This window comes from Spermophilus citellus (assembly GCF_964194105.1).
Source record: "Spermophilus citellus genome assembly, chromosome: 6".
Lineage (NCBI taxonomy): Eukaryota > Metazoa > Chordata > Mammalia > Rodentia > Sciuridae > Spermophilus > Spermophilus citellus.
In genome coordinates this window covers 6,795,133-6,821,614 of record NC_138187.1, presented here as the reverse complement: position 1 = coordinate 6,821,614, position 26,482 = coordinate 6,795,133, and the positions used below count along the sequence as shown (strand labels likewise).

Here is a 26,482-nt window from a genome sequence, read left to right as displayed (position 1 = left end):
GTCCAGACTGAACGAGTCTGAAGATGCTGGCCCATTAGCTGCACTTGGAACATTCCTGACACCACATGGGCTGAAGCAAGTGATGGGCACCCTCAGAGGGGAGGACTTGGAAGGTTCTTGCCTTTCCCAGGAAATAGGTCACCAGGGCCAGGGAGAGTCACCTCCTCAGCACCACACTCCGCAGCTGAGCGACTACCAGTGAGCACATTTCATGATGGCTGCAGCTCTTGGGAGTTCCTGGGAGGAGCTCACTGATGCAGGCGATACTGGACAGATGACAAGGACTGTAGTGATGTCTTCAAAGGAGGTTTACAGGCCAGGCACTGGATCTCATCCACTGGGAACTGCCCTACACAGTACAGAAACCCCTCAAGTGGGAGGATTGTGTCTTTATCCCTATAAGGTTTCTGAATCATGTGAAACTTCAGTTTCTTTTGCAATTGCAAACTCCATCATTGAGTTAATGAGAATATGTGAGTATCTTTTCCTTTTCTTTCTTTTTTAAATGGTTCTGGAGATTGAATCCAGAGACACTGAGCTACACTGACAGTTGTTTTTGTTGTTGTTGTTGTTGTTTTTGCGGCAAGTCTTGCTAATTGTTGAGGCTGACCTTGAACTTGCACTCCTCCTGCTTCAGCCTCACAAGTCACTGGGATCACATGTGTGGGCCATCACACTTAGAAATAGTGGATATTCTTACAAGATGCCAAGAAGTACATTCCTGTGGGTGCAAGCAGAAGTGGGTGGAGAAAAGATTTTTGTTGTTATTGTTTTTTTTTAATTTTTTATTTGTAGGTGGATACAATACCTTTATTTTATTTATTTATTTTTATGTGGATCTGAATATTGAACCCAGTGCCTCACACATGCTAGGTAAATGCTCTACTGCTGAGCCAAAACTGTAGCCCCGAAAGTTTTTTTTTTTTTTTTTTAAAGAGAGAGGGAAAGGGAGAGGGAGGGAGGGAGAGAGAGAGAGAGAGAGAGAGAGAGAGAGAGAATTTTAATATTTTATTTTTTAGTTATTGGCAGACACAACATCTTTGTTTGTATGTGGTGCTGAGGATCGAACCCGGGCCGCACGCATGCCAGGCGAGCGCGCTACTGCTGAGCCACATCTCCAGCCCCATTTTTTTTTTTTTGATCATTTCTTTCTATTTGATTTTTGTTGGTGGTACCAGTGATCACACTCAGGGACTTGTGCATGCTAGGTAGGTGTTCTACCAGTGAGCTACATCCCCAGCCTGCCATTTCTTTCTAGATGCTTTCTTTCTGTTTCAGCTTTAATATACATTGCACAAAAGATGAAAGCAGATGAGTAAATTTTAACGTCAGATAAAACATGTCCAAGGATAGAGGTCTTTGGTTTGAAAATTGAGGATCTTTTCCATAGACAAAAGTTGCATTCAGGGGCTGGGGCTGGGGCTCAGTGGTAGAGCACTCACCTAGCATGTGTGAGACACTGGGCTCGATTCTCAGCACTGCATATAAATAAGTGAATAACAACATCAACATCTAAAAACAAATTTTGTTTAAAAAGTTGCATTCTGAAGCTGGCTCAGTGGTAGAGTGCTCGCTAAGCATGTTTAAGGCCCTGGGCACCACATAAAAAGCGATCCTCAGCACCACATAAAAATAAATAAAATAAAGATATTGTGTCCCTCTACAACTAAAAATAAATATATTTTTTTAAAGTTGCATTCCATTGAAAGATGTAGGAGGCATGTCCCTCTGTGTCCCCAGAGCAGAAGTCTTGGGAACACATAAGCAAAAAAGTGTTCAAAATACTCAAGCAACTAAAATCCAGATTTCTCCCTCAGAATTCAGGAGATCAGTTAGAGATGAAAATGAACAAGTGGAGAAGCCGTCACACCAGGGTTGTCACCATGCATGATTTCCACTGCACTGCAGCATTTGGGTGCTCAGTGGGTCATCGTGTCCCTGGGGCACTGAGGCCCTTGGAAGTTGGTTGCCTGGAGTGCCTGGAGTGCAGGTGGAGGGCAGCCCCAGTGCCAAGGCAGCACATCTGGGAGGCCCCTGATCCCAAGAGACAGGCCCACTGCCGCCCCTTGGTGGCAAGTGGGCAGATGTCAAGGCGCGGGCTGTGGGTGGTCAGAGGGCAGGTACTTCCATTTTTCATGTTGAGATCCATTGTCCTTGATTAATGAGTTTACCTCTCTCACCCCTGGTGTCCTGGCCCACCTAAGGCCCACAGAGCCTGGGAATGGAAGGTCAATGGCCAACAGGGCTGAGTGGGTGTGCTTGTCCAAGATGCCTGTGGCAGGTTCTGGGCTCTGTACCTCCACTGTCCATCCAGCCCCTTCCTGTTCACAGTGGGTGAGAAGGTGGGAGAGCCAGAAGGTGACTCTGCAGGGCCTGGTCCCGACGACCTCCCTTGGGGCCAGCTGCCCCAGCCTCACCCTCATACGGAGGAGCTACACCTGCCAGGGTGGTGCCTGTTGAGACAGTGCCACTACCCCCAGCCCCCAGTGGTCCTCCCAGCACCCAGTAACCAAAAGATGAGTGCTGGGCCCAGCAGAGGGAGGGAGTAGGTCTCATTCAAAGCCAGCTTCCAGGAAGATGGGGAACTTTTTCTTTCTCAGATCTCCATCTTGAGGGGATGTAGAGGTAGAGGAGCACAGTGGGACAGAAGGCAGGAAACACACATATGTGGATTATCTAGGTTGTGAACCTGTCACAGTCCTGACACCCCTCAGGGCCAAGGGGGCTTCAGCTTTGTTCTCACTGTGAGGAAGCTGGGAAGTTAAAACGATTTGCAGCTTTTAATTTCAAAGGGGGTCTTTTTCCATGGGTTGCACCCACAGGGCCTGCCTGGACGGTCCTTTCTAGGTGGTCTCCAGCAGCCTCCCTGGGTCATGGTTCTTTCTCTGGTGAGGGAGATCTTGTGAGTGCCAACCTGATAGGGTTAATGCGTGGGTTGCATGGCATGATACTTTGGGGGCATTTTTCAAAGGGTCGGTGACTGTCATCAGCTTCATCTTCATCATTGCTCACATTTGTGACAGCATCTCATCTCAGTCTGCTGGGGCTGCCCTAACAAATGACCACAAACTGAGAGGCTTATAAAGCAGAATGGTGTTCCCTCTCAGTCCAGGAGGCTGACATCTGAAATTAAGGTGTTGTCTGGGTCTTGTTCCCTCTGGAGGTCTTGCAGAGTTCTCTCCTTGTCTCTCCCAGCCTCTGCTAGCACCTGGTCGTCTTTGGCTTTCACTCCAGACTCTGCCTCCATCTTTGTGGCTCCTGCCCCATGTGTGTCTTCCTGGACCATCTCTTCTTCAGTCTCTTATAAGACACTCTCACCCTAATAATCCATGCTGATCTCATCTTGACTAATTGCCTCTATCTGCAGAGCCCTTATTTCCAAGGTCACATTCTGAGGTTCTGGGTAGATGTGAATTTGGAGGTCATATTATTCAATTCACTCTACTAAATCACCTTTGACCTGAGACTTGGAAAGCTGAGCAGAGTACGGTCACGTGGATGTCACTTGACCACGGTCCTGGGCCACTGAGCATCCATCCCACCCTGCTGCCCCACCACTGAGAGAGAGGAGAGCCCCACAGAGCCACCCCATATCTATGTGTTTGCCTGGATGGAGAAGGAAGGGAACAAGTCTCCCTGGCTTGTGAACATTCATTAAGACAATCAGTGTTCTCCTGCTGGGGCTACCTTGGCGTAGGGGTGGGATTTCATGCAAATGAGACCCCTGCTCCGGGAAGCAGAAGGAGTGGTTTTTATCATTAGTCCATCCAAGTTGGTGTTTGGGGCTAACCAGCTGGGAGCCAGGAGGTGAGGACAATGACCTCCTCTTACCCTTCACCCTGAAGTAGCTGAGGTGCCCCTCTTTGGCTCCCAGACCTGTGACACCTGCTGGAAACCCACCGTCCTTGAGAGTTTGCTGTGTGCCAGCTTTGAGGAAGGCCAAGAGGACTCCTGCCCAATGGGATAGCCACACCCAGCCCTCCACCAGAACCCCTCAATGGGCAGAGTGTTGCCCTCCCCACTATCCCTGGGAACCTCCCAGGACAGAGGTCAACATCTTTTTTGTTGTTGTTGTTGTTTTTAAGATGTTGATGGACTTTTTTATTTTACTCATTTATTTATATGTGGTGCTTAGAATTGAACCCAGTGTCTCACACATGTGAGGCAAGCGCTCTACACTGAGCCACAACCCCAGCCCCCTCAGCATCCTTTTTTTTTTTTTTTCATTTATTTTTTTAAAATACAAAGGTCAGTTCCAAAAGAAAACCCACAAAGTTCCCAAGCCCCATCTCTCTTTCTTTTTGTGGAGCTTTTGCATCTCTTTCTTTGAGGTGCTGGGGATGGAGCCCGCGTCTCATGCAGGCTAGGCATGCACTCTACCACGCAGCTACACCCCAGCCCTTCTGCCTTTGAAATATTATATAAATACCATGGGGGTCAGGATGTAGCTCAGTGGTAGAACACATTCCTAGACTGTGGGTCCCCTCCCAGCACTGAAAAAAAAAAAAATCAGAACATTCAAATCTGACTGATCTTATCTCTCTCTTGAGAGTTTTTCCTTTGGGGCCAGAATACCGCCCCCCCCAAAAAAAAAAAAAAAAAAAAAAAACACTGTGAGCCTCTGACCATATTTTCATGCAGGGCAAGTCATTTCTGGGCTTGGTTGGTGGTGTCTTTCCCTGTCTGCTCTTATATGCACCTCCCGCATGCCTCACTGTTTTCCCTCAAAGAAGAGATATTTTACATAGAAAATGAAACAAACGGAAATATCAGTCAGCAACTCGAAAGTGCTTCTCTGAGTCTCAACTCTGAAATACACAACTGTAGCAGAAATTTAAATTTTATTTAGAAATATATGGTCCCTGTCACACTGCCTGTCCCATCTGCAGGAATTCCATCCCCCTCTAGTTCCCAGACCAGCTACCCCTACCTGCTCCCAAAAACTCTCAGAGCATTGACCCTCTTCCTCCTAGCTCTGGGCTTGAATTGCTAGAGGGAGGCTGGGGGACTAGGGTAGGGGTGGAAGGCCCGGTTTCTGTGTCAAGGAGAACTGGCCCTGGGCATCCCTGCACCTCTGGACGTTTTCTTTCTCCCCAGCGTGATTCCAGAAGCCCCCTGGTCTGTGACATTGTTGGCATCTGGGCCCAGGCATGAGTGGTGAGTTGGAGGAATGAGTATAACTTCCCCAAGAATCCAGTTGTTTACACCAAAGTCAGCCACACTCTGCCCTCCACCCCATGCCCTGCCCTCTCTCGCAGAAGACCTCCCCCCACCCCTTCTTTAGACCTTGTAAGCCTCTGCTAAGCCCTGGCCTCCTGCTGGTCCCCATGGGCCCTGAGCTGTTTCTCGCCTGCCTGGCTGCCCTGTGGTTCCCTGGGGACAGAGCCTGGCAACTTTTTCTCCTTTCTCATGCCCCATCCAGAGTTGAGCCATAGGGTGCAGCCATCACTCAGAATATCTTTCTTTGCTGGTTTCTGGGACTCTTGGGGCTGGCCTGGGCTCCCTGCAGCAAGTCTGTCTTTGAGACAATAAAGACTAGACCCAGCAGAACATGTCCACCCAGGCCTACCAGCCACAGCCTCCACTTGCAGTATGGCCAGATGCTCACAGCGGCCCCTGGGACGTGCTCATTGCTCTTGGCCCCATTTTGCAGACAGGGAAACAGGAGTGGAATCTCCTGGTGCCCAAGCCCACTTTTCCTCAGCAGTGCTGTTCGTAAGCAAAGTGGGCATGAGAGCAGCACATCCAGGGGGTCTTGGAGTCATTGACAGGACCAGGGGATAATACCAAGAACTTGAGCAAAGCATGGGTGAGTCCTGGGGTCACAGGTGGCATTGGGTAAATCTGAGGGTCTTGAGCAGACCTGGGGTCTACAGTTCATTGGTAGGGGTTGATAGATCCCAAGGTGATGAGCAAGGCTAGGGGTCATGGCAGAGCTAGGGTCAATCTCAGAGTCATGGACAGGTCTGAAGTTCAATGCCAGGGCTGTGGTCAGGGCTGGGGGTCAGGCCTGGGTCTGCCTGGACTGGGCAGGTGGTATGACATCTCACACCTGCTGGGTGTAAATGGCACAGGATTGGTAGCAGACTGGGGGTGCTCTTAGTCTTTCTCCTTTCTCACTCTTTTTCCCAGTCTCTCCAGAGAACTCTGGGTTCTGACCAAAGACAGCTAAGAAGAGAGCTGGAGGCAGAAGCACAGGCTGGGACCCCAGCAGGGGTGGAGGGGCAAGTGGGGAACCCTAGGTCCAGAGGCAGGAAATGGGGGCAATTTGAGCCTCTTTGGGTGGGAGTTTCAGCCTCCATCCCAGGACACCCCTCTCCCAGGGCTCCTAGAGCCCCTGGAGTCATAGGTCCCCTCTGTCACAAGCCCCCACATGGGCCCTCCTCACCCTCTTTGGCCTCTCTGGGCCCTTGTGCTTGCGCTTAGGGCTTCCTCCATAGTGTCCCTGCCCTGCTGCCTCACTCCCCTGGACCTAGGCCCTTCCCTGGAGCCTCATTTGGGCATCTGGGGCATGTAGGCTCCTGCCACTCCTTCTCAGCTGCTGTGACAGGACAGTCTGCCTCCAAGAGTGACTCGTTATGGGTGGTGACTCTAGCAGAGCTAAGTGAAAGCTAGGGATGGGGACAGAGAGCTGTGGTGCTGTTTGGGATGGGGCTGTAGCGAGGAGGCCAGAGACCAGGGGAGATAGCTGACCATGCTGGAAGGAAACAGCCCACACTCTCTCCAGATCAACCAGCTGGCCATTCAGATAAGACTTCAACTGACCACCAGGGACACAGCATGGTAACCTGGCCCCAAAGCTCTTACATGCTATGTGTTGCCTGTCTGGGGTGCAAGAGGAAGGAGCATGGCCCCCTCCACTCATACAGAAGACCCCTCCCACACCACACAACAGCTGCTGGGGAACATATTCCTTCACAGGACTTTTCTGGGGATAGGAGCTGGGTGGTGGCAGCCTGGGAGGCTATAGGAGAGCAGAGAGGAGAGGAGGAAGTGCTTCCCCAACCCCATGACACCCAAGGGACTTCTGAGCCTGGCAGATCTTGCCTCTGGCTTCCAACATCTGAGATTCTCCAAGGGCATCCATGGAGCCGCTCAGTGAGGCCCCTGGCTAAGCCACTCTTCTGCAGGTTGTCCCACTGATTTGCCTCCAATCCAGAGCCCTCAACCCTGGGGACACTGTGCACCTCCTGTTCCTGCTCCTCCAGCCCCTTCCTTCCTTTTATACCCAACAACCATCCAGTTCCGCAAGTGTTCCCCAAGCCTGCCTTGAGCAGAGTTTGGAGGTGGCCAATAGCCATGGCACAACCACCAGATGAGACCATTTCAGCCACACTGCTCAGTTCTGGGGCAGTGAGTGGACAGGTAGTGGGGGCCTTTATGGTTTGCTTTTCATACAGAGCAGAGAAAGCCTTGTTAAGGAGGTGAAGTTGTGGACCTGAATTGCAGGAAGAAGCCTGTCCTGCTGCTCTCTGAGGGCTGGGCTGGAAGGGGCTCTGGAGGCCTTGGGCAGTCTGTGGGGTTTGGTCAGGACCTGCAGCCTGAATGCTCCCTTGGGCTGCAGTTGAGAAAGTCTCCCTGTGCCTCCCCACAGCATCAGAGTGGTGGCTGGCTGTGTGTCTTGGGTGATGAGCTGTGTTTGGTCCCAGTGGCCAGGAGTGCTCAAGAAACTGGCTCAGATACAACTGCTGGAGGGCTAAGGGAAGCAGAGGGGGATGATTTAGGGAAACTCTTGCCCCTTGCTATGTACATGGACTGGGTCTCTCCCCAAGCCCCAGCCCACTATTGAGGCCTGTTCTGCCCGAGTGCTTTGATCTGAGCCCAGGTCCACTGCCACTTTCTCCGCAGGGGTGACCTGGCCACTGATGTGTGAAATCAAGGAGACATGGAAGTGAGCTGGTGTAACCACAGCAGCACACCATGTGCCCTGTGTCAAGGATGCCATCTGGGAATGATTTCTGCTGTGCCTCCAGCCAGGGCCTCTGCCGACCCCTGCCTCAGCACTTGTCCCAAGTCCCAGGACTCCCAGGAAGAGGACACATTTGGGACACTCCTGCAAGTCCTGACTGTCCTGCCTGGAGGGAGCTCCCTGAAGGCAGTGCTGGGGACGTCAGCACTCCTCAAAACCCACCGTGTCCCTGGGAGTGTTTCAGACACAGAGGGGTACCAGGCAAGCACACCCTCCACAGACCCCCTCCAGAAGCCTCTGGTCACAAGGACACTGGGATAGCCAACCCAGTGGTGTGTCTGTCTCCCTTTCCACTCATTCCTTTGACCCTCGGACAGTAACATTTGTCAAAGGCAGTTTCAGCTCTGTGAGGATTCGTATTGGTTGTCCTTCACCACAGCTTCGATGTGAGTGGGCAGCACTGAGCACAGCAAGACATCATGATTCAGCCCAGTGTCGGATGAAATCTCTCATCTTCAGGAGCATTTATGAGCCTGGACAACATTGTGGTAAATTAAGTAAATTGGGTCCAGAAAGAGAGAAACTGAATGCCTTCGCTTATATGTTGAAGCTAAAAACACCTCATCTCAAAGAAGTAGAGAATGGAATGGGGTCACCAGAGGCTGGGAAGAAGGGGGAGGATGGTTATCAGGTGCAGGGGTGCAGTTACAGAGGAGGAATAAATTCTAAAGTGCTGCACCCAGTGAGGGAACTGTAGTTGGCAATTTATTGAATATAATATATAATATAATATTATACCGAATATGATATAATGATAGATTAGCTAGTGTAGAGGATTTTGAATGTTCCCAACACAAAGAGGTGATAAAGGTTAGTGGTGATGAATATGATCCCTGCACATTGTATGTATGCATTGAAAAGTCACGTTGTACTCATACCTATGTACAATTATGTGTCAGTTAAAGACAAAAAAATATACCAGTGATCCAAGAGGCTGAGCAGGAAGATCTCAAGTTTGAGAACAGCCTAGGTAACTTAGCAGCAGGTCTGGCTCAAAAAATAAAGAGGGCTGGGGAAGTAACTCAGCTGTAAGGCACCCTTGAGTTCAATTCCCAGTACCATTAAATAAATAAATTTAAATGTACATATAAATATATTTATTTTTAAAAAAATTAAGGCAATCCACTAATAGTGTGTACCTCCAATTTAAAGGGGAAAAAAGGCTCAACGAGGTTGGCGAGGGGGGCTTGCCGCTAGGGGGCAGCCTAAGCCGGTGGACTGCTGCCCGCTAGCAGACACAAAGCCCAAGACCGTCACAAAGTCCCAACAAAGTCCTGTGAAGGAATATGTTCCTGGCCTGGCAAACAAGGAGGAGGTGCTAATGGGCTTACCTGGGGGCTCCTGGCTGAAGGCCAGGTCCTTGGTCCTGGTGGAGGAAAGCGGGCAACAGGGAAGGCAGCCAGGAGACAAGAAAGGGGTTGTGAGGCTCACTGGCCGCTGCCCCATATCAAGGAGTGCAGAGGCTGACCAACCCCCGTAGCAGCTGAACCCAAGGCCCAGGGAGCTCCAGCTGGGAGAATGTGGTGGCCAGGGCTCCCGCCTGCTGCCTCTCCCCTAGAGGGCGCCAGCAGGGCCTGGAGCAGTAGGAAGCAGAGGGGCGCCAGGTTGCAGGAGAGGAGGCCATGAGCACTCGGGGCGAGAAGCTGCTGCTGCTGCTGGCGCTGCTACTGTCTCGGGTGGAACCCGAGGAGGAGAAGGGTGAGTGCAAGGGGCGCTGCTGGCAGCACTGGTGGCAATGGAGGGGATGACGGGTGCCGAGGTCAAGGGCGCTCACCTTCTCACCTCCACCCAGAATCGCTGGAAGTGGACCTGTTGTCAGGTAAGGCGCCCAGGATGCCCGCTACCTGTGTGGCTGTGGTGCGCCTGCACCGGGGTGCAAAGGACGCCTCATCCGTTCCTCTCCCTCACCCCAGATTCGAGGACTCATCTGTGTTTGAAAGTAATGGGGCCCTGTGGGAGGGCTGGGCCTGCGGGCCACAGGGGAGGATCCCAGATCTCCTTCCACAGCCAGACCCAGGATGCGCGGGGCCTCGATGGAGCCCCTGGGGGCCAGGGACCCCGGGGGCAAGCCGGGCGGGGTGGGCCTGTCTCGTTCAACACAGCCACAGGTTCGTCTGACCATCCCAGGGCCGTGCGGCCACCGGACCCTCCCGTCCCGCGTGGTGGGTGGAGAGAACGCGAGACTCGAGAGCTGGCCATGGCAAGGGAGCCTGCGCCTGTGGGGCAGCCACATGTGCGGAGCCAGCCTGCTCAGCCGCCGCTGGGTGCTCACTGCCGCCCACTGCTTTGAAACGTGAGTCGGGGAGAGAGCTGGGGGCAGGTGGGAAGTGACCGCGGCCAGGGCCACACTTGCATACACCATTTCAGGTGTATGCAGCCCAAGGCTCTTGTACTGAGCCCAAGACTCTGCTGCAGCTGGTTGTACCCACCTGAGTTTCTGTGGGTGCCCCTGGAGGGAACCTTTTTCAGTTTCCTCCAGAATGTTCTTCCATTGCATTCCCATGCACTGTTGAGTGTATTGCTCACCCTTTTCTTTCTCTCTCCCCTTTCTTTTCCTACCACCCTCCACCTACCTTGCAGATGTATACCTCAGGAGTAGGGGGCTAAGGGGTGGGGCAGGTGCTGGCCAAGCATCCTGGCCTGTGGAGCTCTCTCCAGAGCAGCGGTTTGACTCAATCCTGCCCAGCACCCACACCACTACCCACATCTGTTCAGTTCTTTTGGGCTACATAGGGGTTCATGTCATTAGGACAGCTCTTGGAGGTGACAAGACCACTGGAGGGAGCCACTGTCCTCAGAGTGCCCAGAAGTGAGGGCTTTGGTTGTGTCTGTCTTGAGGGCCCATCAGAGGGACTTGCTAATGGTGTTTGAGATGAGCAGGTTGTACTGGCCCCACAGTGTCCCATCAGGAAGGGGTGTAGGAGTACTCAGGTGGCCGGCTCTCTTCTCCCCCACCAGTTCCCTTGATCCCTTTGAGTGGACGGTCCAGTTTGGCGAGCTGACTTCTAGGCCAGGTATCTGGAACCTGCAGGCCTACTACAATCGTTACCAAGTGGAAGATATCTATCTGAACCCCCAATTCAAGGGGAAGGCGCCCTATGACATTGCCCTGCTAAGGTTGGACTCCTCTGTCAAGTACACAAACCTTATCCAGCCTATCTGCATCGTTCCCTCCGCGTTGGAATTCGAGAACCGGACTGACTGCTGGGTGACCGGCTGGGGGGACATCAGAGAGGGTGAAGGTGAGGCTGGGGATAGGTGGGTCTGGGAGAAGGTACTACTCATCCCATTTAGCCACCAAGCTCAGCTGCCCCTCTCTGGACTTGGGCACCTGCTCAGCATTCTCTGCTCAGAGGCTTCTCTCCTCTTGCTCCCACTGCAAGGGCAGGAAGACAGGCTCATCCCCTTCCCTCGCAGACACCATGTGAGCCAGAAGGAAGGGGTGCAGAGGAGGCTGGCTTGGCCAGCCTGAGAGATGGGGTTCCTGAGGGTGTGGAGAAGAACCTCAGCCTTGCTTTATTCATGTGTCTTCCCACTTCCTCAGCCAGCCCACCATTGAGCCTCAGTGTGCCTTCTGCAGCCACCCCAGTTCCACTTGCCTGTCCCAGAGAGCTGAGCCCTTTCTTCTCAAAATTTCCAAGCCACAGGGTGTGGCCAGCACAGCTGCTCAGTAGGTTGAGGCAGGAGGATCTCAAGTTCAAGGCCAACCTGGGCAACTTAGTGAGACTGTCTTAAAATGAAAAAAAAATTATTTTAAAGAGAGAGAGAATTTTTAATATTTATTTTTTAGTTTTCGGCGGACACCATCTTTGTTTGTATGTGGTGCTGATGATTGAACCCGGGCCACACACATGCCAGACGAGCGTGCTACCGCTTGAGCCACATCCCCAGCCCTTAAAATGAAATATTAAAAAAGGACTGAGGGTATAGCTCAGTGGTAGAACACTTGCCTAGCATGTGTGAGGCCCTGGGTTCCATCTCCAGCAGCTGGGGGCGGGGGAGCTCTTAACCTCAGGGTAGCTCTGAGGTTTAACAGGGTTAGCACCCAAGCTCTTAGAAGTGTCCAGTGTAGAGGAAGCACTATCTGTGTGTCAGCTCTTGGCATCCTCTACAGGGTCCTGTGGTAACTGGACCCAGACAGGAATTGGGTTCACATCAGGCTCTGACACTTCTCTGGTGTCTTTCTGGAGGTGACTCTTCCCCTGACCTGTTCTTTATCTGGGAGTGGGTCTTGATGCCACACCATCCCAGAGGTGATGAAGGAACCTTGAGAGCACATGGTTCAGGCCTTGGAGGTGCCCCAGATGTCATCAAGGAGAGAGCATCAATGGATGGCTCCCACCCTGTCTGGCATCTGGATGCTGCAGCAGGGCTTTGTTAATCATAAAACCATCTCAGCCATCTTAGCCCCTCCCCTTATGCTTATTTTGACGGAGAAATCATCCCACTGCCTCAGGCAGGAGCTTTGTGTACATTCTACAGTGAGAGAAACTGAGTGTTGGCAGAGTGCTAACAGCCTGTACTTCCACTGGTCCCTCTTCCTTCCTTCCTCCTTCCTTCCTTCCTTCCTTCCTTCCTTCCTTTTCTTTATTTATTTTTTGGTACCAGAGATTGAAGACACAGATGATAAACCACCAAGCAACATCCCCATCCCTTTTTAAAAAAAAAATTTTAAGATGTTGATGGATCTTTATTTTATTCATTTATTTATATGTGGTGCTGAGAATTGAACCCAGTGCCTCGCACATGCTAGGGAAGCGCTCTACCACTGAGCCACAAATAAATAAATAATATTTTATTTAGAGACAGGGTCTCACTGAGTTGCTTAGGGCCTAGCTAAATTGATGAGGCTTGGTTTGAACTTGTGATCCTCCTGCCTTAGCCTCCTAAGCCCCTGGGATTACAGGGGTGCACCACTGCACCTGGCTCCACAGGTCCCTCTTTGATATTGTTCTTTTGTGTGTTGCAGGGGTTGCTGGGGATTCAACCCAGGGCCTGGAACATGCACTCTACCACTGAGCTACACCCTAGCCTTCTTCTGTAACTTGTTGATTGTTCCTGAGTACAGGGCTGGAGCCCAGGCCTAGCAAGAGACAGTTGCAGGCATTGTTGGTGCCCAGGGTCACCCCTACCCAACAGCCTATGATGTCTCTCCCCAACCCCAGCAGAGAATCAAGTTGCCTGTTTCTCTGTCCCCTGTCCCCCACAGATCTGCCATCTCCTTACACCCTCCAGGAAGTGCAGGTGTCCATCATCAACACCACCATCTGTAACCACTTGTACCAAATGTCAGACTTCCGCTATAGCATCTGGGGAGACATGGTTTGTGCCGGACAGCTTGCAGGCGGCAAGGATTCCTGCTTTGTGAGTGTCACCCCAGCCCACCATGATCTTCTGCAACTAGTATCCCACTGTTCCCAGCCCCAGGCCAGACATCAACTTATCACCCTATACCTCATTTGATTTCGTGCTAACCCTGGGAGGTGGAGACTGTCCCACTTTGTAGATGCAGAAACTAAGGCTCTGTCTCTGCTGAGGAAGAGACAGTAGAACTCATACTCAGTCTCCTGGCTCCACAGCCACCCCTGCTCCCCCAGCCTCTCTGCAGGCCCCACCTACCCTGCCCAGGGCTGGGCTCACCCAGGCTTCTCCCCAGGGTGACTCAGGAGGACCCTTAGTCTGCGAACTGGAAGGGCTGTGGTATCAGATTGGAATTGTGAGCTGGGGAGTGGGCTGTGGTCGACCCAACCGGCCTGGAGTCTACACCAACGTTAGTCAGCACTTTGACTGGATCCGGATGCTGATAGCCCATAATGGCATACCCAGGTCTGACCCCTCCCCTGCATTGCTGTTCCTTACTCTGCTCTGGGTTCCCAGGCTCCTGGGACCAGTCTAAATGAACCTGGCCTTCAAGGGTTGGAACCTTCTGCTAGTTAAAGCTTTGGTCCTCTTCTGTTCTGTTGACTAATAAACACATTCAGCATTCCTCCAGACTTGGTGGCTTCCTTGACAGTTTCCTCCTGTTCACCCCTGTCCAGTTCAGCCCAAGACCTATCCCCAACTAACCAAAGGCTCGGCTAATGCAAACAGCAGAAACTTCCCCATTTAGTTCAATCAGATAATTTACAAGAGGGGTGTAGTTGTAAGGAGTCTGGGAGCTGGGAAGAGTGGGGGTGCCGGTGCTAGAGAGCATCCCAGTGTACACCATCATGCAAATGTCAGTCACTCTTGGTGTTACTCTGGTCCCCTAAAAGCCAAACTAGGACCAGGCCTTTGGTGCAGGTGAGGAAGTTGGGAAACTGAGGCAGGGAAGTACTGAGTTTATACAAACAGTTTCTCATTGTGGGTAACCTGAGCACTGGTTCACTGAGGACAAGGACAGCAGGGCTGGCATTCCTCCTGACCCCCAAGGCACGGGTGGTCCCAAGGCATGGGATTCTCCAGAGCAGGAGCTGACTCCAGCTGAGGCTGTCAATCTGAGCTTCACCAGTTGCAGCATCAGCAGGAGGTGGTGGGAGTGGGCAGTGGGAAGACACCCACCACCCTATCTGCACCTGAAGGCCCTCCTTAGTGTGGCCAAGAGACCTGCTCACCAGGACAGCTTTGGTGGGGGATCTCTAGCTTATTCAAGCAGAGTGGGTCTTGCAAGATCCCTAAATGCTGTGAGAACAGAAGATGAAGATGCTGTGGCCAGATTCCTCTCTCCTGTTGCCACCCACAGCCCCACTTTCTGGAAATTGCACACCCTGAAGCTCCTCTCAGGTGTGAGCCTGGGAGGAAAGCTAGAGAGGGCTTCTGACTCCCCACTCTGGGAGTGAGCCGCAAAGGATGTACTGCCCTCTCTACACCGTGGCCTGGTCTCCTCTCCACCGTCTCGCGGTTCCCACAGAGAGATTAAAAACCCTTGTGGACAAGTTCCTTCAGCACTGAGCCCCACCGGCAGCGTCCTGTCCCAGGACTCCTGCGCCCTTACAGAGCCGCCACTCTCCTCCAGGCCCCCATGGCTGCTCCACCCGCACTGGCTGCGGGTCTGGTGTGTCGGCCCAGCCTGGCCTCTGCAGGCATCCGTTCTCCGTCTAGATCGCCGGGGCAGCCTCGGTGCAGCCTGCGCCCGCCTGCTGCTGACTGGACCTGCTCCTACCGCACTTCACACCTCTGTCCCTTCATGCCCAATGCCTCGCGGGATGTGTTCCCCGCCGGGTGGCCTGCAGCCTGCAGCGGCCTGAACTTGGAAGAGAGTTGGATCCTCCCGGCTGAGGTCTGCGCCCGGCGGGAGACACGTGGGTCCCGCCACGCGCAGACACGTGGGTCCCGCCCAAGCGCGGCCCCTCCGCTGTGCAGCCCATGGGGGCGACCGCTCGTTGGACTGAGGGACCCCAGCCGGGACATCCTGCCGGGTCGGCGGCTGGGGAGGAACAAGCGAGAGACGGCTGGGCAGACCCTGCAGCCCAAGGCGGGACGCCCCCTGCCGTCCGCCCCGAGCGCGGGTGGGGTTGAAGCTGCTGCACGGCCCGCGGACCACACGCCCCAGGCGGGACCCCGACAGCAGTGGCGCGGCTGCGGCCGCAGGGTCCGCCCTGTTCCGGAGGCAGGAGTCAGGAGGAGAAACTACGGCACCGCCCAAGGCCGCCCCAGGGCCTCCGCGTCCTCAGTCGGATAAGGGCCCCGGCCGGCCAGCCCTAACAGTCCCTCGGCTGCGCCTCCCAGCGGGGCGACCCTGAGTCCCGCGTCGCATCCCCGCCCGCGACCAGCGGTGCTGGCCTTGCAGTGAGTCTGAACTCACTTACCAGCAGCGGCCTTGGAGACACACCCTTCCCTTTGCCTCACTCACGCTGGAGAAGGAAACTGCGTCAGGGGTCGGGGGACCCCATCTGGAGAGGTCCCGTGCCATTTGGATCCAATGCCGGTCTTTTGCGGTACCGGTTGTACGGATCAGGGTCTCCGCTTGGGGACTTTTAGGCCCTTTGGGTCCACGTGGTGTGTTTGGGGTAGTGAGCAGCTTGACACAGCCAGGGAAGGCCACAGTCCAGTTTCTCCTCTCCCGGAACTTGTTTTGGAAGGGTGCCCTGTTTATTCTGGTTTCCTTCGGGGGGGTCGGTGGGTCGGTGGGTCGGTGGTGCCCTCTGAGAACTGGTCAACTTACAGCACTCAGCCTGAATCTAAGCAAAAGACGGTCTCTTCAGTAATAGACCTGGCCCTGGTATTTTTTTTTTAATAAAAAAACAATTTGAAAGTAGTTCCTGAAGACAGCATTAGACAGGATTTTATTCAAACTCACCAAGGTTAAATTGCCCCTGGATTCCTAGACACAGCTGGGGTGTGGGGAGCAGGCTACGGCTCCTTTTTTTTTTTTTTTTCTTTTCTTAGTAGAGACTTTTCTGCTCACATTTTGTCATTTTGTTTTAACATCATGGAGGTTTGTTTATTTATTTTGGTCCCCGGGATTGAACCCAGGGGACCTTAACCACTGAGCCACATCCATCCCTTTGTATTTTATTTAGAGACAGGTTCTCACTGAGTTGCTTAAGCCCTTGCTAAATTGCCCCGCCTGGCTTTGAACTCCCAATTCTCCTGCTTCAGCCTCCTAAGCAGCTGGAATTACAGGCATGTGCCACAGGCGCTGACTGTCACTGGCTTTTTTGTTTGTTTGCTTGTGTTTTAGTTGTAGATGGACAAAATGCCTTTATTTTATTTATTATTTTTATGTGGTGCTGAGGATCGAATCCAGTGCCTCACATATGGTAGGAAACGCTCTGCTACTGAGCCATAACCCCAGCCCCACAATTTGTGGCTTTCTTAAAAAAGTAAATGAGGGCTGAGGTTGTGGCTCAGTGGTAGAGCACTCGCCTAGCACATGCAAGGTGCTGGATTCAATCATCAGCACCACATAAAAATAAACAAAGGCATGTGTCCAACAACAACTAAAAAAATATTTTTTTTAAAAAAAAGTAAATTGACTTTTGGGTTCTGTCTGCTTCGATTAATACTTTTGTTTGATTGGCATGCCTAAGATATTTCTGCGAATAGTTTTAAGTTACTTCTTGAACTGAAATTACAGGTTTACATGAATGCATTGGATTATTTTTTCCCTTCTGCCTAGACAAGATAATTTTGTTATTCAAGTTTGCTTGGAAATTTGTACTTTTAGTTAACCCTAGGCAGAATGCAAACATGTAAGTTTACTCAGATTCATTTGAGACCGGACCCAAAGGAGCAAAAATGTAAATCAGGCTTTTTAAAATGCAAGCAGCTGTGACCCAACTCTGTGCTTGCCTGTAATTCCAGGGACTTAGGAAGCTGAGGCAGAAGGATAGCAGATTTGAGGCCAACTTGGGAAACAGGGTGGGCTGGAGAGCTGAGGGACTCTCATTCCCCAGAAGGGCTCCAGGTAGGAGGAAGAGCAAGATAGTGGGAGGGCTACGGCCATCTTGCACTGCACTTGTACATCTGACTGGTCTTGGGGCCTGAATTCCCAGACACTCTGGGAAGAAGGAGATGATTGCAGCTCATGGGCTCCTGGGCTCATGCTGGGGTGGGGCTGGGCTCACACCTGTCCTCCAAACTTGGGCAGGGCCTAAGGCCTCCACACAATGCCTGAGAACAGGGGTCCAGGCCTGAATGATCTGGGGTCCTTGACCCAGCTCCCAGGGCCTCCCCTCCCCCTGCTCTTGTCCTGGAATCACAATACCCACCTTTCACTGGGTGCTAGCTAAAGTACTGAGTGCCTGGCCTGACACCTTCTGTAGGACATACCCCCTGCCCCCAAGAGCTCTTATGACCCCCAACTGTGCAGCAGAGGAACTTAGACTGCAGGGTGAGGACCTGCTGAGTCCCACAGGAATGGGCAAAAAATTCTACCTTCTGCTCTGTGCTGCAGCTGACTGTGTCTCTGTGGGCTGGATGGGCAGTGGAGCTGTAGAGCTCAGAACCTGCCACAGGCATCTTGGACAAGCACACCCACTCAGCCCTGTTGGCCATTGACCTTCCATCCCCAGGCTCTGTGGGCCTTAGGTGGGCCAGGACACCAGGGGTGAGAGAGGTAAACTCATTAACCAAGGACACTGGATCCCAACAGGAAAAATGAAAAGTACCTGCCCTCTGACCACCCACAGCCTGCGCCTTGACATCTGCCCACTTGCCACCAGGGGGCGGCAGTGGGCCTGTCTCTTGGGATCAGGGGCCTCCCAGATGTGCTGCTGGGCAGGGATCTCTGGCCAGCCTTGGCACTGGGGCTGCTCTCCACCTCACCTCCAGGTAACCAACTTCCAAGGGCCTCAGTGCCCCGGGAAACGATGACCCACTGAGCACCCAAATGCTGCAGTGCAGTGGAAATCATGCATGGTGACAGCCCTGGTGTGACGGCTTCTCCACTTGTTCATTTTCATCTCTAACTGATCTCCTGAATTCTGAGGGGGAAATCTGGATTTTAGTTGCTTGAGTATTTTGAATACTTTTTTGCTTATGTGTTCCCAAGACCTCTGCTCTGGGGACACAGAGGGACATGCCTCCTACATCTTTTAGTGGAATGCAACTTTTTAAAAAAAATTTGTTTTTAGATGTTGATGGACCTTTATTTTATTAATTATTTATATGTAGTGTTGAGAATCCAGCCCAGTGTCTCACACATGCTAGGTGAGTGCTCTACCACTCAGCCCCATCCCCAGCCCCTGAATGCAACTTTTGTCTATGGAAAAGATCCTCAGTTTTCAAACCAAAGACCTCTAGCCTTGGACATGTTTTATCTGACATTAAAATTTCCTCATATGCTTTCATTTTTTGTGCAGTTCTTTTGACAATGTATATTAAAGCTGAAACAGAAAGAAAGCATTTAGAAAGAAATGGCAGGCTGGGGATGTAGCTCACTGGTAGAACACCTGCCTAGCATGCACAAGTCCCTGGGTGTGATCACTGGTACCACCAACAAAAATTAAATAGAAAGAAATGACAAAAAAAAAAAACTTTCTCTACCTACTTCTGTTTGCACTCACAGAAATGTACTTGCTGGCATTTTGTAAGAAAGTCCAGTGTTGCTGAGTGTGATGGCCCACACCTCTGATGCCAGAGACTTGTGGGGTTGAGGTAGGAGGAGTGCAAGTTCAAGGCCAGCCTCAGCAATTTAGCAAGACCCTGCTGCAAAATAAAAATAAAAAAGGACTGTGAGCGTAGCTTAGTGCCTCTGGGTTCAATCTCCAGGATCATTAAGGAAAAAAAAAAAGAAGAAGAAGAAAAAGATACTCACATAGTCTCACCAACCCAATGATGGACTTTGTGATTTCAAAAGAAACTGAAGTTTCACATGATTCAGAAACCTTAGGCGGATAAAGACACAATCCTCCCACTTGAGGAGTTTCTGTACTGTGCAGGGCAGTTTCCAGTGGATGAGTAAATCTCCTTTGAAGACATCACCACAGTCCTTGTCATATCCATCATCCTCTGCCTCAGTGAGCTGCTTGCTCCCAGAGGTGCTCTGTGAGCTGCAGCCATCGTGATTGACCCTCTCTGTCCTCATAGCTCCTCTGCTGAGTGTGATGCTGAGGAGGTGACTCTCCCTGGCTCTGGTGACCTATTTCCTGAGAGAGGCAAGAGCCTTCCAAGTCCTCCCCTCTGAGGGTGCCCATCACTTGCTTCAGCCCATGTGGAGTCAGGAATGTTCCAAGTGCAGCTAATGCGCTGCATCTTCAGACTGGCTCAGTCAGGACATTCTCCTGCTGCAGAGGCCATCTTTACCTTCTCATTTATTTATTTACCCATTTACATGTGGCACTGGTAGCTGAACCCAGATTCTTGCACAAGGTAGGCAAGTGTTCTATCCCTGAGTTAAATTCCCACACCCCCGGGGGATGGGGGGGTCAGTCTCTGTCTCTCTCTCTTTTTCCCTTTTTATTTATTAAGACAGGGCTCCCAAAGACTTGGGATGCTCCTGCCTCATCCTCCTGAGCTGCTGGGATTACAAGCATTCGCCACCACATCTGGCTGAGTCTGTCTTTACAGCCTTCTCTCATGGAATCCCTCCTCCAAATCCTTGCTCTGCCTTCTGAGTTCCTTTCTTTGCTTTCTTTTCCAGCTTACCACTGCATTTCTTACTTAGCTATGACCAAATTAGTGCTGAGCCCTTCTGCTAAAATGTTCTGCTCAGCAGTGATGTTTTAAACTTCTCCACACTCTCTTTTCTCCAGTTGCTCCTTTCCTGGACAATCCTTGCCTCCTCCTGGAAGACTCCTCCTGAATCTTTCTGAGGGACACTAGTTCCAAGTTTCCAAGTTGTAGAGGGGTGTAGTGGTGAATGCTGGTAATCCCAGTGACGGGAAGGCTGAGGCAGGAGGATCCCACATTCAGCACAGCCTTGGTGACTGAACTGTCTGAAACTTTGTTTAAAAGGGCTGGGGTGCGGCTGGGCATTAGAGCATCCCCAGGCTCTATCTCCGGTACGGAAAACAAAATAAGTAGCTTCCCAGTTGTCTGCTCTCCGTGGATTATCTGGGCTTTCTCTGTGGTCAGCTGACCTCCCTGCAACAGACCCTCTGATGAAGGCCCCGAGTTCTCCTGGAACATTCTCCATCCTCCTTGTTGGGCTGCCCAGGGCCAACTCAGCAGGAGCAGGGGGTTCCAATCCAGCGCAGTCCAAGAAAAACACTGGCCCTTGACCAGCTCTGGGGAGACCACAGGTGCCCTTGGATGATCCTTCCTGAGGAGTTTCCCTGCAACCTTGGAGAATGGTGCCACTCCGGGTCCCACTAACAATGGGATTCCCCGAGGGCCTTGGGCCACACGCAGAGACTGAGTAACCAAGGTTCCCACCTGGGCATCTCATGCCTCCCTGACCACGCCTCAGTACAGCCCTGGTGACCAGAAGCTGCTATCTTCCCTTGTGGCACTCCTTCGGGCCAGCAGTCTCAGGTCCACTCTGGGAGAATTCAGCCCTGTCCACTGGCCTCTGCTGGGGAACACATCTGGAGAGAGGCTCACGCTTGTGTCCTCACCCAGGAGCACACTGACTCTTCTGAGTTCTGTGGGACCCGGTGGGGACTCTCTGACCCAGGGGGTGTTGGTGCTGATGCCTGGCTGGCTGTCCATTCACAAGTGGGACTGGTGCACTGACCCCACTCCCACAGGAAGCAGAGGCCCTGGAGGCTCGGGCAGTTGTGTGAGGCCACTGCAGGCAGCAGGCAGAGAAGGAGCTGGAGCCCTGTGCATGGTGGCAGCCCAGCTCTGTGGTTGCAAAGGAGCAGCACCTTTAGCAGGAGGCGCCACACTGCTGACTCCAGATCAGCCTGCCAGGAGGAGGTGCTAGTGGGCTTCCTGGGGGGCTCCTGGCTGAGGGCCATGTCCTTGTTCCTGGGGGAGTTTGTGGGTGGGGGAAAGAGGGCATCAGAGGAGACAGCCGGCACTCGTGGGCTGCAGAAAGAAATGGGGTGTTGGGGTTCTCTGGCTGCAGCACCACATCAAGACGTGTGCCGGCTGACCAACTCCTGTAGGAGCCGAAGGCACTGTGGTCCCCAAGGATCCCTTGGTCCCAGGGAGTTCATCTGGGTGAAGGTGGTGGCTAGGGCTTCCAGCCTGCTGCCTCTCCCACAGGGGGCGCCGGCAGGATCTGGAGCGGAGCTGCAGGGAGCAGAGGGGGCGCCAGGTTGCAGAAGAGGCCATGGGCGAGAAGAGCTGCCCACTTCTGCCGCCGCTGCTGCTGCTGGCGCTGCTGTGGCCCCCAGGACTCGAGAAGCAGGGTGAATTCAGGGGGCGCTGCTGGCAGGGCGGGGCGATGGGGGCCGCGGGCGTCGTGGAGGTCAGGGGCGCTCACCTCCTGGCCTCCACGCAGACTCGCAGGAAGAGAACCCGCAGTCAGGTAAGGCGCCCCCCGACGAGCACCCTGCGCGGTGCGCCGGCGTCGGGTGCAGAAGAAGGCGCGAGGACGCCTCATCTCTCCCTCTCCTCCGCCTCAGGTCCCATGAACACCCTGCTGCTCTCAAGTAACGACCGGGCCCTGGGGAGGGGGCGGGTGGGCGCGTCCCCAGAGGCCCCTGGCCCAGCGGTGGGCCTGCCCAGCGAGCTCATCGCGTGTCTGCCCCAGGGCCCTGCGGCCGCCGGGAGGTCCGCCCTCTGATCGTGGGTGGAGTGGAGTCCTCGCGCGGGCGCTGGCCGTGGCAGGCCCTGGTGCGTGTGCGCAATGTCAAGACGTGCGGAGGGAGCCTGCTCAGCCGCCGCTGGGTGCTGTCGGCCGCGCACTGCTTCAGGAGGTGAGTCTGGGCATCCACAGGGACAGCGACCTCCCTTCTTGCACTGGGGCGCTCTTGTATGTTGATAGGGCTTCGTGTTTTCCTTTGCTTCAAGCAGGGCTGCAACTAGCAACAAACAAATGACTTTATAAATGACTTTCCCTGGCATCCCTGGAGATGACACTGTTCAAATTCTAGCATCACTTTTTACCAAAACATTATTGTGCGTTTTTCTTGTAATTTTCTCTTCTCTTTCTAACCAAATGGAACCACCATAGTTTCACCTCCCAATGGAGTGGGAGGCTTGAGTTGAGGAGGGAGCTATGCTGGTCACCCAGTCGGCCAGTGGAGCTCTCCCCACCCAGCTGTTTGACTTCCAGTCCGAGGACCAGCACTGGCCTCACATCTGCTTTGTTCTTTCTGAGTGGCACATGTATACTCCTACAAGACTGTGCTCTATGTCCTTAGGACAGCTCTGGGAGGTGACAAGACACTAGGGGGAGCCACACTCCTGCTCCTGCCACCTCAGTACTCTGGTTGTGGCCTGTCTTGGTCTGAAGTTTCTACATGGGTCCCTTGAGCCCATAAGAAGGACTTGCCATGGACACCAATGGTGTCCATAATGAGCAAGTAGTAGCAGCCCCACAGCATCACCCCAGCCCAGGTGTGCTCAGATGGCCAGGCCCCCTTCCCCGGGCCCTAGAGGTCACTCTCTTCTCCCCTGCCAGGTTCTCTCGTGCTTCCAGGTGGATAGTCCAGCTTGGTGAGCTGACTCTCCGCCAATCTTTCTGGAGCCTGCGGGCTCACCGAAACCGGTACAGAGTGAAGGACATCATTGTGAACCCCCAGGCTAGAGGGAAGTTCCATGACATCGCCCTGCTGAGGCTGGCCTCCTCGGTCACCTACAGCAAGTACATCCAGCCCATCTGTGTCCTGTCTTCTACCTTCATGTTCCTGCACCGGTCCGACTGCTGGGTGACTGGTTGGGGAGTCATCCATGAGAATATGGGTAAGGTTGGGGACAGAGGGATGGGCTGGGCACTATCCTCATCCCATTTAGTCACCAGGCCCAGTTGTCTCTCCTGGACCTGGCACCCGTTCAGCATTCTCTCCTCAGGGGCTGCCCTCCTCTTGCTCCCACTGCAAGGGCAGGAAGACAGGCTCTGTCCTCTTCCCTTGCAGACACTGTGTGGGCCAGAAGGCAGGGGTGCAAGGGGGGCCGCTTGGCATGTGCCTTTGCTAGCCAGCAGGGGTGGCAGGCTCAGGACAGCCTCCTGCCAAAGGCCTCGGCTGTTAACTTCTTTCCACTGTGGTTTAGTTCACAAAGCCAAACTTTAAAGCCAGCAGTGGCGAAGCAGGCTGTTCAGAGATCTGCAGGGCGTTCCCAAAGCTGTGCGGCCATCCTGGCACCATCTACCTCAGAATAGCTCCATCTCAGCAGGAGTCCCCACCCTCCTTGGTCATTCCTCTCCGTGCCTGGTGGCCTGGGCTCATTGCACCTGGCAACCACCGCCTGCCCAAACCACCGCCTGCCCTCTGCCTGCATGGATTGCCTGCTCTGGACATTCCTTGCCAACGCAGCCACAGAGCGTGTGGCCTTTTGCACCTGCTTCTTGCACGTGCTGTCGTGTCTCCCAGGGTCGTCCCGTTTGCTTGTCCCTCAATCCTGCATCCCTCTTTTTTTCCTTTCTTTTATTTATTTAAAAAATATTTTTAGTTATCAATGGACTTTTATTTATTTATATGTGATGCTGAGGATCGAACCCAGTGCCTCACACATGCTAAGCAAGCGCTCTATCACTGCACTACGACCCCAGGGCCCCCCCCTCTCTCAATCTCTCTCTCTCTCTTTTGATATCTAATTCACAGAACGTTAAGTTGGCTACTTAACATATACAACTTGTATATTCTCTACCTGGGCAGCAGGGGTGGCATCTTTATTGTCCAATTAGGATATCAAATCTCAGGGTAGCTGCAACTGCCTGTCCTTCCACCGGGTCCCCGCAGTCTTGATGACTGCGCTCAATGTGGAGCGGTCACCCTGGACCTCCCCACTGCTACAAGGTGTGGGCTGGGCACACACATCCTGCTCTGCTCTAGATGGCAAAGGAGAGGCTGAGTTTGCTTTCTGTCTCTGTCCTACCCCAGTACCTCTGCCACCCCCCTACCGCCTCCGGGAAGTGCAGGTCACCATCCTCAACAACAGCAGGTGCAGGGAGTTGTTCGAGTTGCCCTTTCAGCGCAGCTCCATCAGTTTGGACATGCTTTGTGCTGGTGCTGAGAATGGCAGCAGGGATACCTGTCACGTGAGTGCCCACCCCATGAGGAAATCATACCCACCCTGCCCCAGGCCTGAGAGCAGGCTCCGAGCCCCCACCAGCCCACACCTGGAGTAAAGCAACGGCAGTCCTTATTCACCAGCCTACAAAACATACTGCTCATTCTCCACTGGTGGTGCCTCCTCCCACACGCAGTCAGCCCCTGGAGGTAGAGACTGAGGCCCCACTTTGCAGATGCAGAAACTGAGGCTCTATCTCTGCTGGGGAGCAGGGAATAGGATTCACACCCCTCTTGCCAGCTGCACAGCCACCCTGCTCCCCCAGCCTCTCTACAGGCTCCACTCACCTGCCCTGGTTGGGCTCACCCAGGCTTCTCCCCAGGGTGACTCAGGAGGACCCTTAGTCTGCGAACTGGAAGGGCTGTGGTATCAGATTGGAATTGTGAGCTGGGGAGTGGGCTGTGGTCAACCAAACCGGCCTGGAGTCTACACCAACGTCAGTCTACACTTTGACTGGATCCGGATGCTGGTATCCCGTAATGACATGCCCAGGCCTGACCCGTCCCCTGCGTTGCTGTTCCTTACTCTGCCCTGGGCTCCCAGGCTCCTGGGGCCAGCCTGAGCATACCTGATCTCATGAAGGTACTGTGGGAACCATAGCTCTGCACCTTCCCCATCCCGCGGACACCCAGTATTGTGTGGTGACAGCTTCCCAGACCAGCCCCTTTCCCCTGCTGTCTTGTTTGCTAATAAACACTTATGCATACTCAAGTTGACAATCCAGAACATGATGGACACCCAGTGCTTCCTGGACCATTGTCTGTATTACCCATGACCTGTGCAGCCCAGGACCTGTCCTTAACTCCTAATCTTGTCCAGCTGTTGGTCACAGACAGCTGAACCCTTTCCAGTCAGTTCACCCAGAAAGCTGATTTGTGGGAAGAGGGTCATAGCCCCAGGGTGTCTGGGAACTTGGAAGTCTGGGGAAGGGTGACAGGGAATAAATGTTCCTCATGGACAGCGCCCCCCACCCCCAGTCTTGGTGTGCCCCACTACATGAGTCTCAGATGCTCCTGGTGTTACCAAAGTCCCGTAATGGTAGTTTACTGGGGTGGTGAGCTCAGGAAGTACAGGCCAGGAGTGTGTTGGGTTTTCCCACAATAAAAAAGAAGCTGAACGGGAAGTGGACTTAGCCTGAGACCCTGCCTCAGTTTTTCAATATGGGACTGAGACAGGGGGTGGGTTTCGAGGCTCTTTCCTCCTTCCTAAAGTTCAGATGCACATTAATCAACCTGCTGCAGACTCCTCCCCTAAAAAGAGCCAGTTTCTCAGGAAGAACCCATACTGGCCAGGCTCTCTGGGTCCCCTCCATCCTCCGTCCCTGCCTTTCACCCCAATCACCGTTCCTAGCAACCTGCTGAACGGTGCCCAACCCTACAGCCTACCCCCCTACCAAGGTCTGGCCCCATTCCCATTCAGCCCTCCAGCTTTCCAGCTGCTTCTGTCCCTGAACAACTGGCCCTATCTCCACCAGGCTGTCCACAGGTGGCCAGTCCTGGGGAGGCCTGAAGAGGACGGGAGCTTACTGCTTTTATTCCTGTGGCATTGTGTTTGCCTTGTACCAAGCACTGATCCAGGCTCTGCCCATTCATCCAATCACACTGGAGGAGAGAGCCACGGCCCCACAGAGCATGGGTGTTTTAGTTCTGGGGAATCAAACCCAGGTCTCATATACGCCAGGCAAGTGCTCTCCCAGCCCAGAGTGGTCTTGAGTGCGGGTCCAGGCTATGGGCAAGACTAGCCTTAAAACTTCCTGCCCCACCTCCACACCCAGAAGCTGGGTAGGTCCCCAGGGGGTCCCCTCATGCCCAGCCTGCTGCCACACTCAGCCCTGTTGACCCGCTCCCACATCCACAGTGCCTGCTCGGAATGGAGCGCTGTTCTGCCCACTGGAGACTGTTGACTAAATGTTTCAGCCTCCAAAATTCCTATGTGGAAGCTCTATATCAGTCAGCTTTTCACTAC

The 26,482-nt window shown here is 53.3% G+C and overlaps 2 protein-coding genes across 2 annotated transcripts; both read left to right on the top strand.

Moving 5' to 3' along the window:
* Positions 1-9,591: 9,591 nt before the first annotated feature.
* Positions 9,592-14,787, top strand: LOC308652300 (testisin-like; the record flags this gene model as incomplete). Its single annotated transcript, XM_081300049.1, has 5 exons — positions 9,592-10,262; positions 10,928-11,211; positions 13,179-13,333; positions 13,626-13,795; positions 14,691-14,787. Exons 1-5 carry the CDS (start codon positions 9,988-9,990, stop codon positions 14,785-14,787), a joined length of 981 nt encoding a protein of 326 aa, XP_081156175.1. The 5' UTR covers positions 9,592-9,987.
* A 6,829-nt stretch (positions 14,788-21,616) lies between these two features.
* PRSS41 (serine protease 41) lies at positions 21,617-25,180 on the top strand. The gene is made up of 6 exons (XM_081297107.1): positions 21,617-21,690; positions 21,783-21,933; positions 22,035-22,200; positions 22,908-23,188; positions 24,328-24,485; positions 24,840-25,180. Exons 2-6 carry the CDS (start codon positions 21,912-21,914, stop codon positions 25,077-25,079), a joined length of 867 nt encoding a protein of 288 aa, XP_081153233.1. The 5' UTR covers positions 21,617-21,690; positions 21,783-21,911; the 3' UTR covers positions 25,080-25,180.
* Positions 25,181-26,482: the final 1,302 nt, after the last annotated feature.

Coding starts and splice junctions, on each gene's coding strand:
- PRSS41 (XM_081297107.1), top strand. CDS start 21,912: ATGAACACCCTGCTGCTCTCAA. Junction 22,201..22,907: donor GCCGCGCACTGCTTCAGGAG/GTGAGTCTGGGC, acceptor CTCCCCTGCCAG/GTTCTCTCGTGCTTCCAGGT. Junction 23,189..24,327: donor AGTCATCCATGAGAATATGG/GTAAGGTTGGGG, acceptor GTCCTACCCCAG/TACCTCTGCCACCCCCCTAC.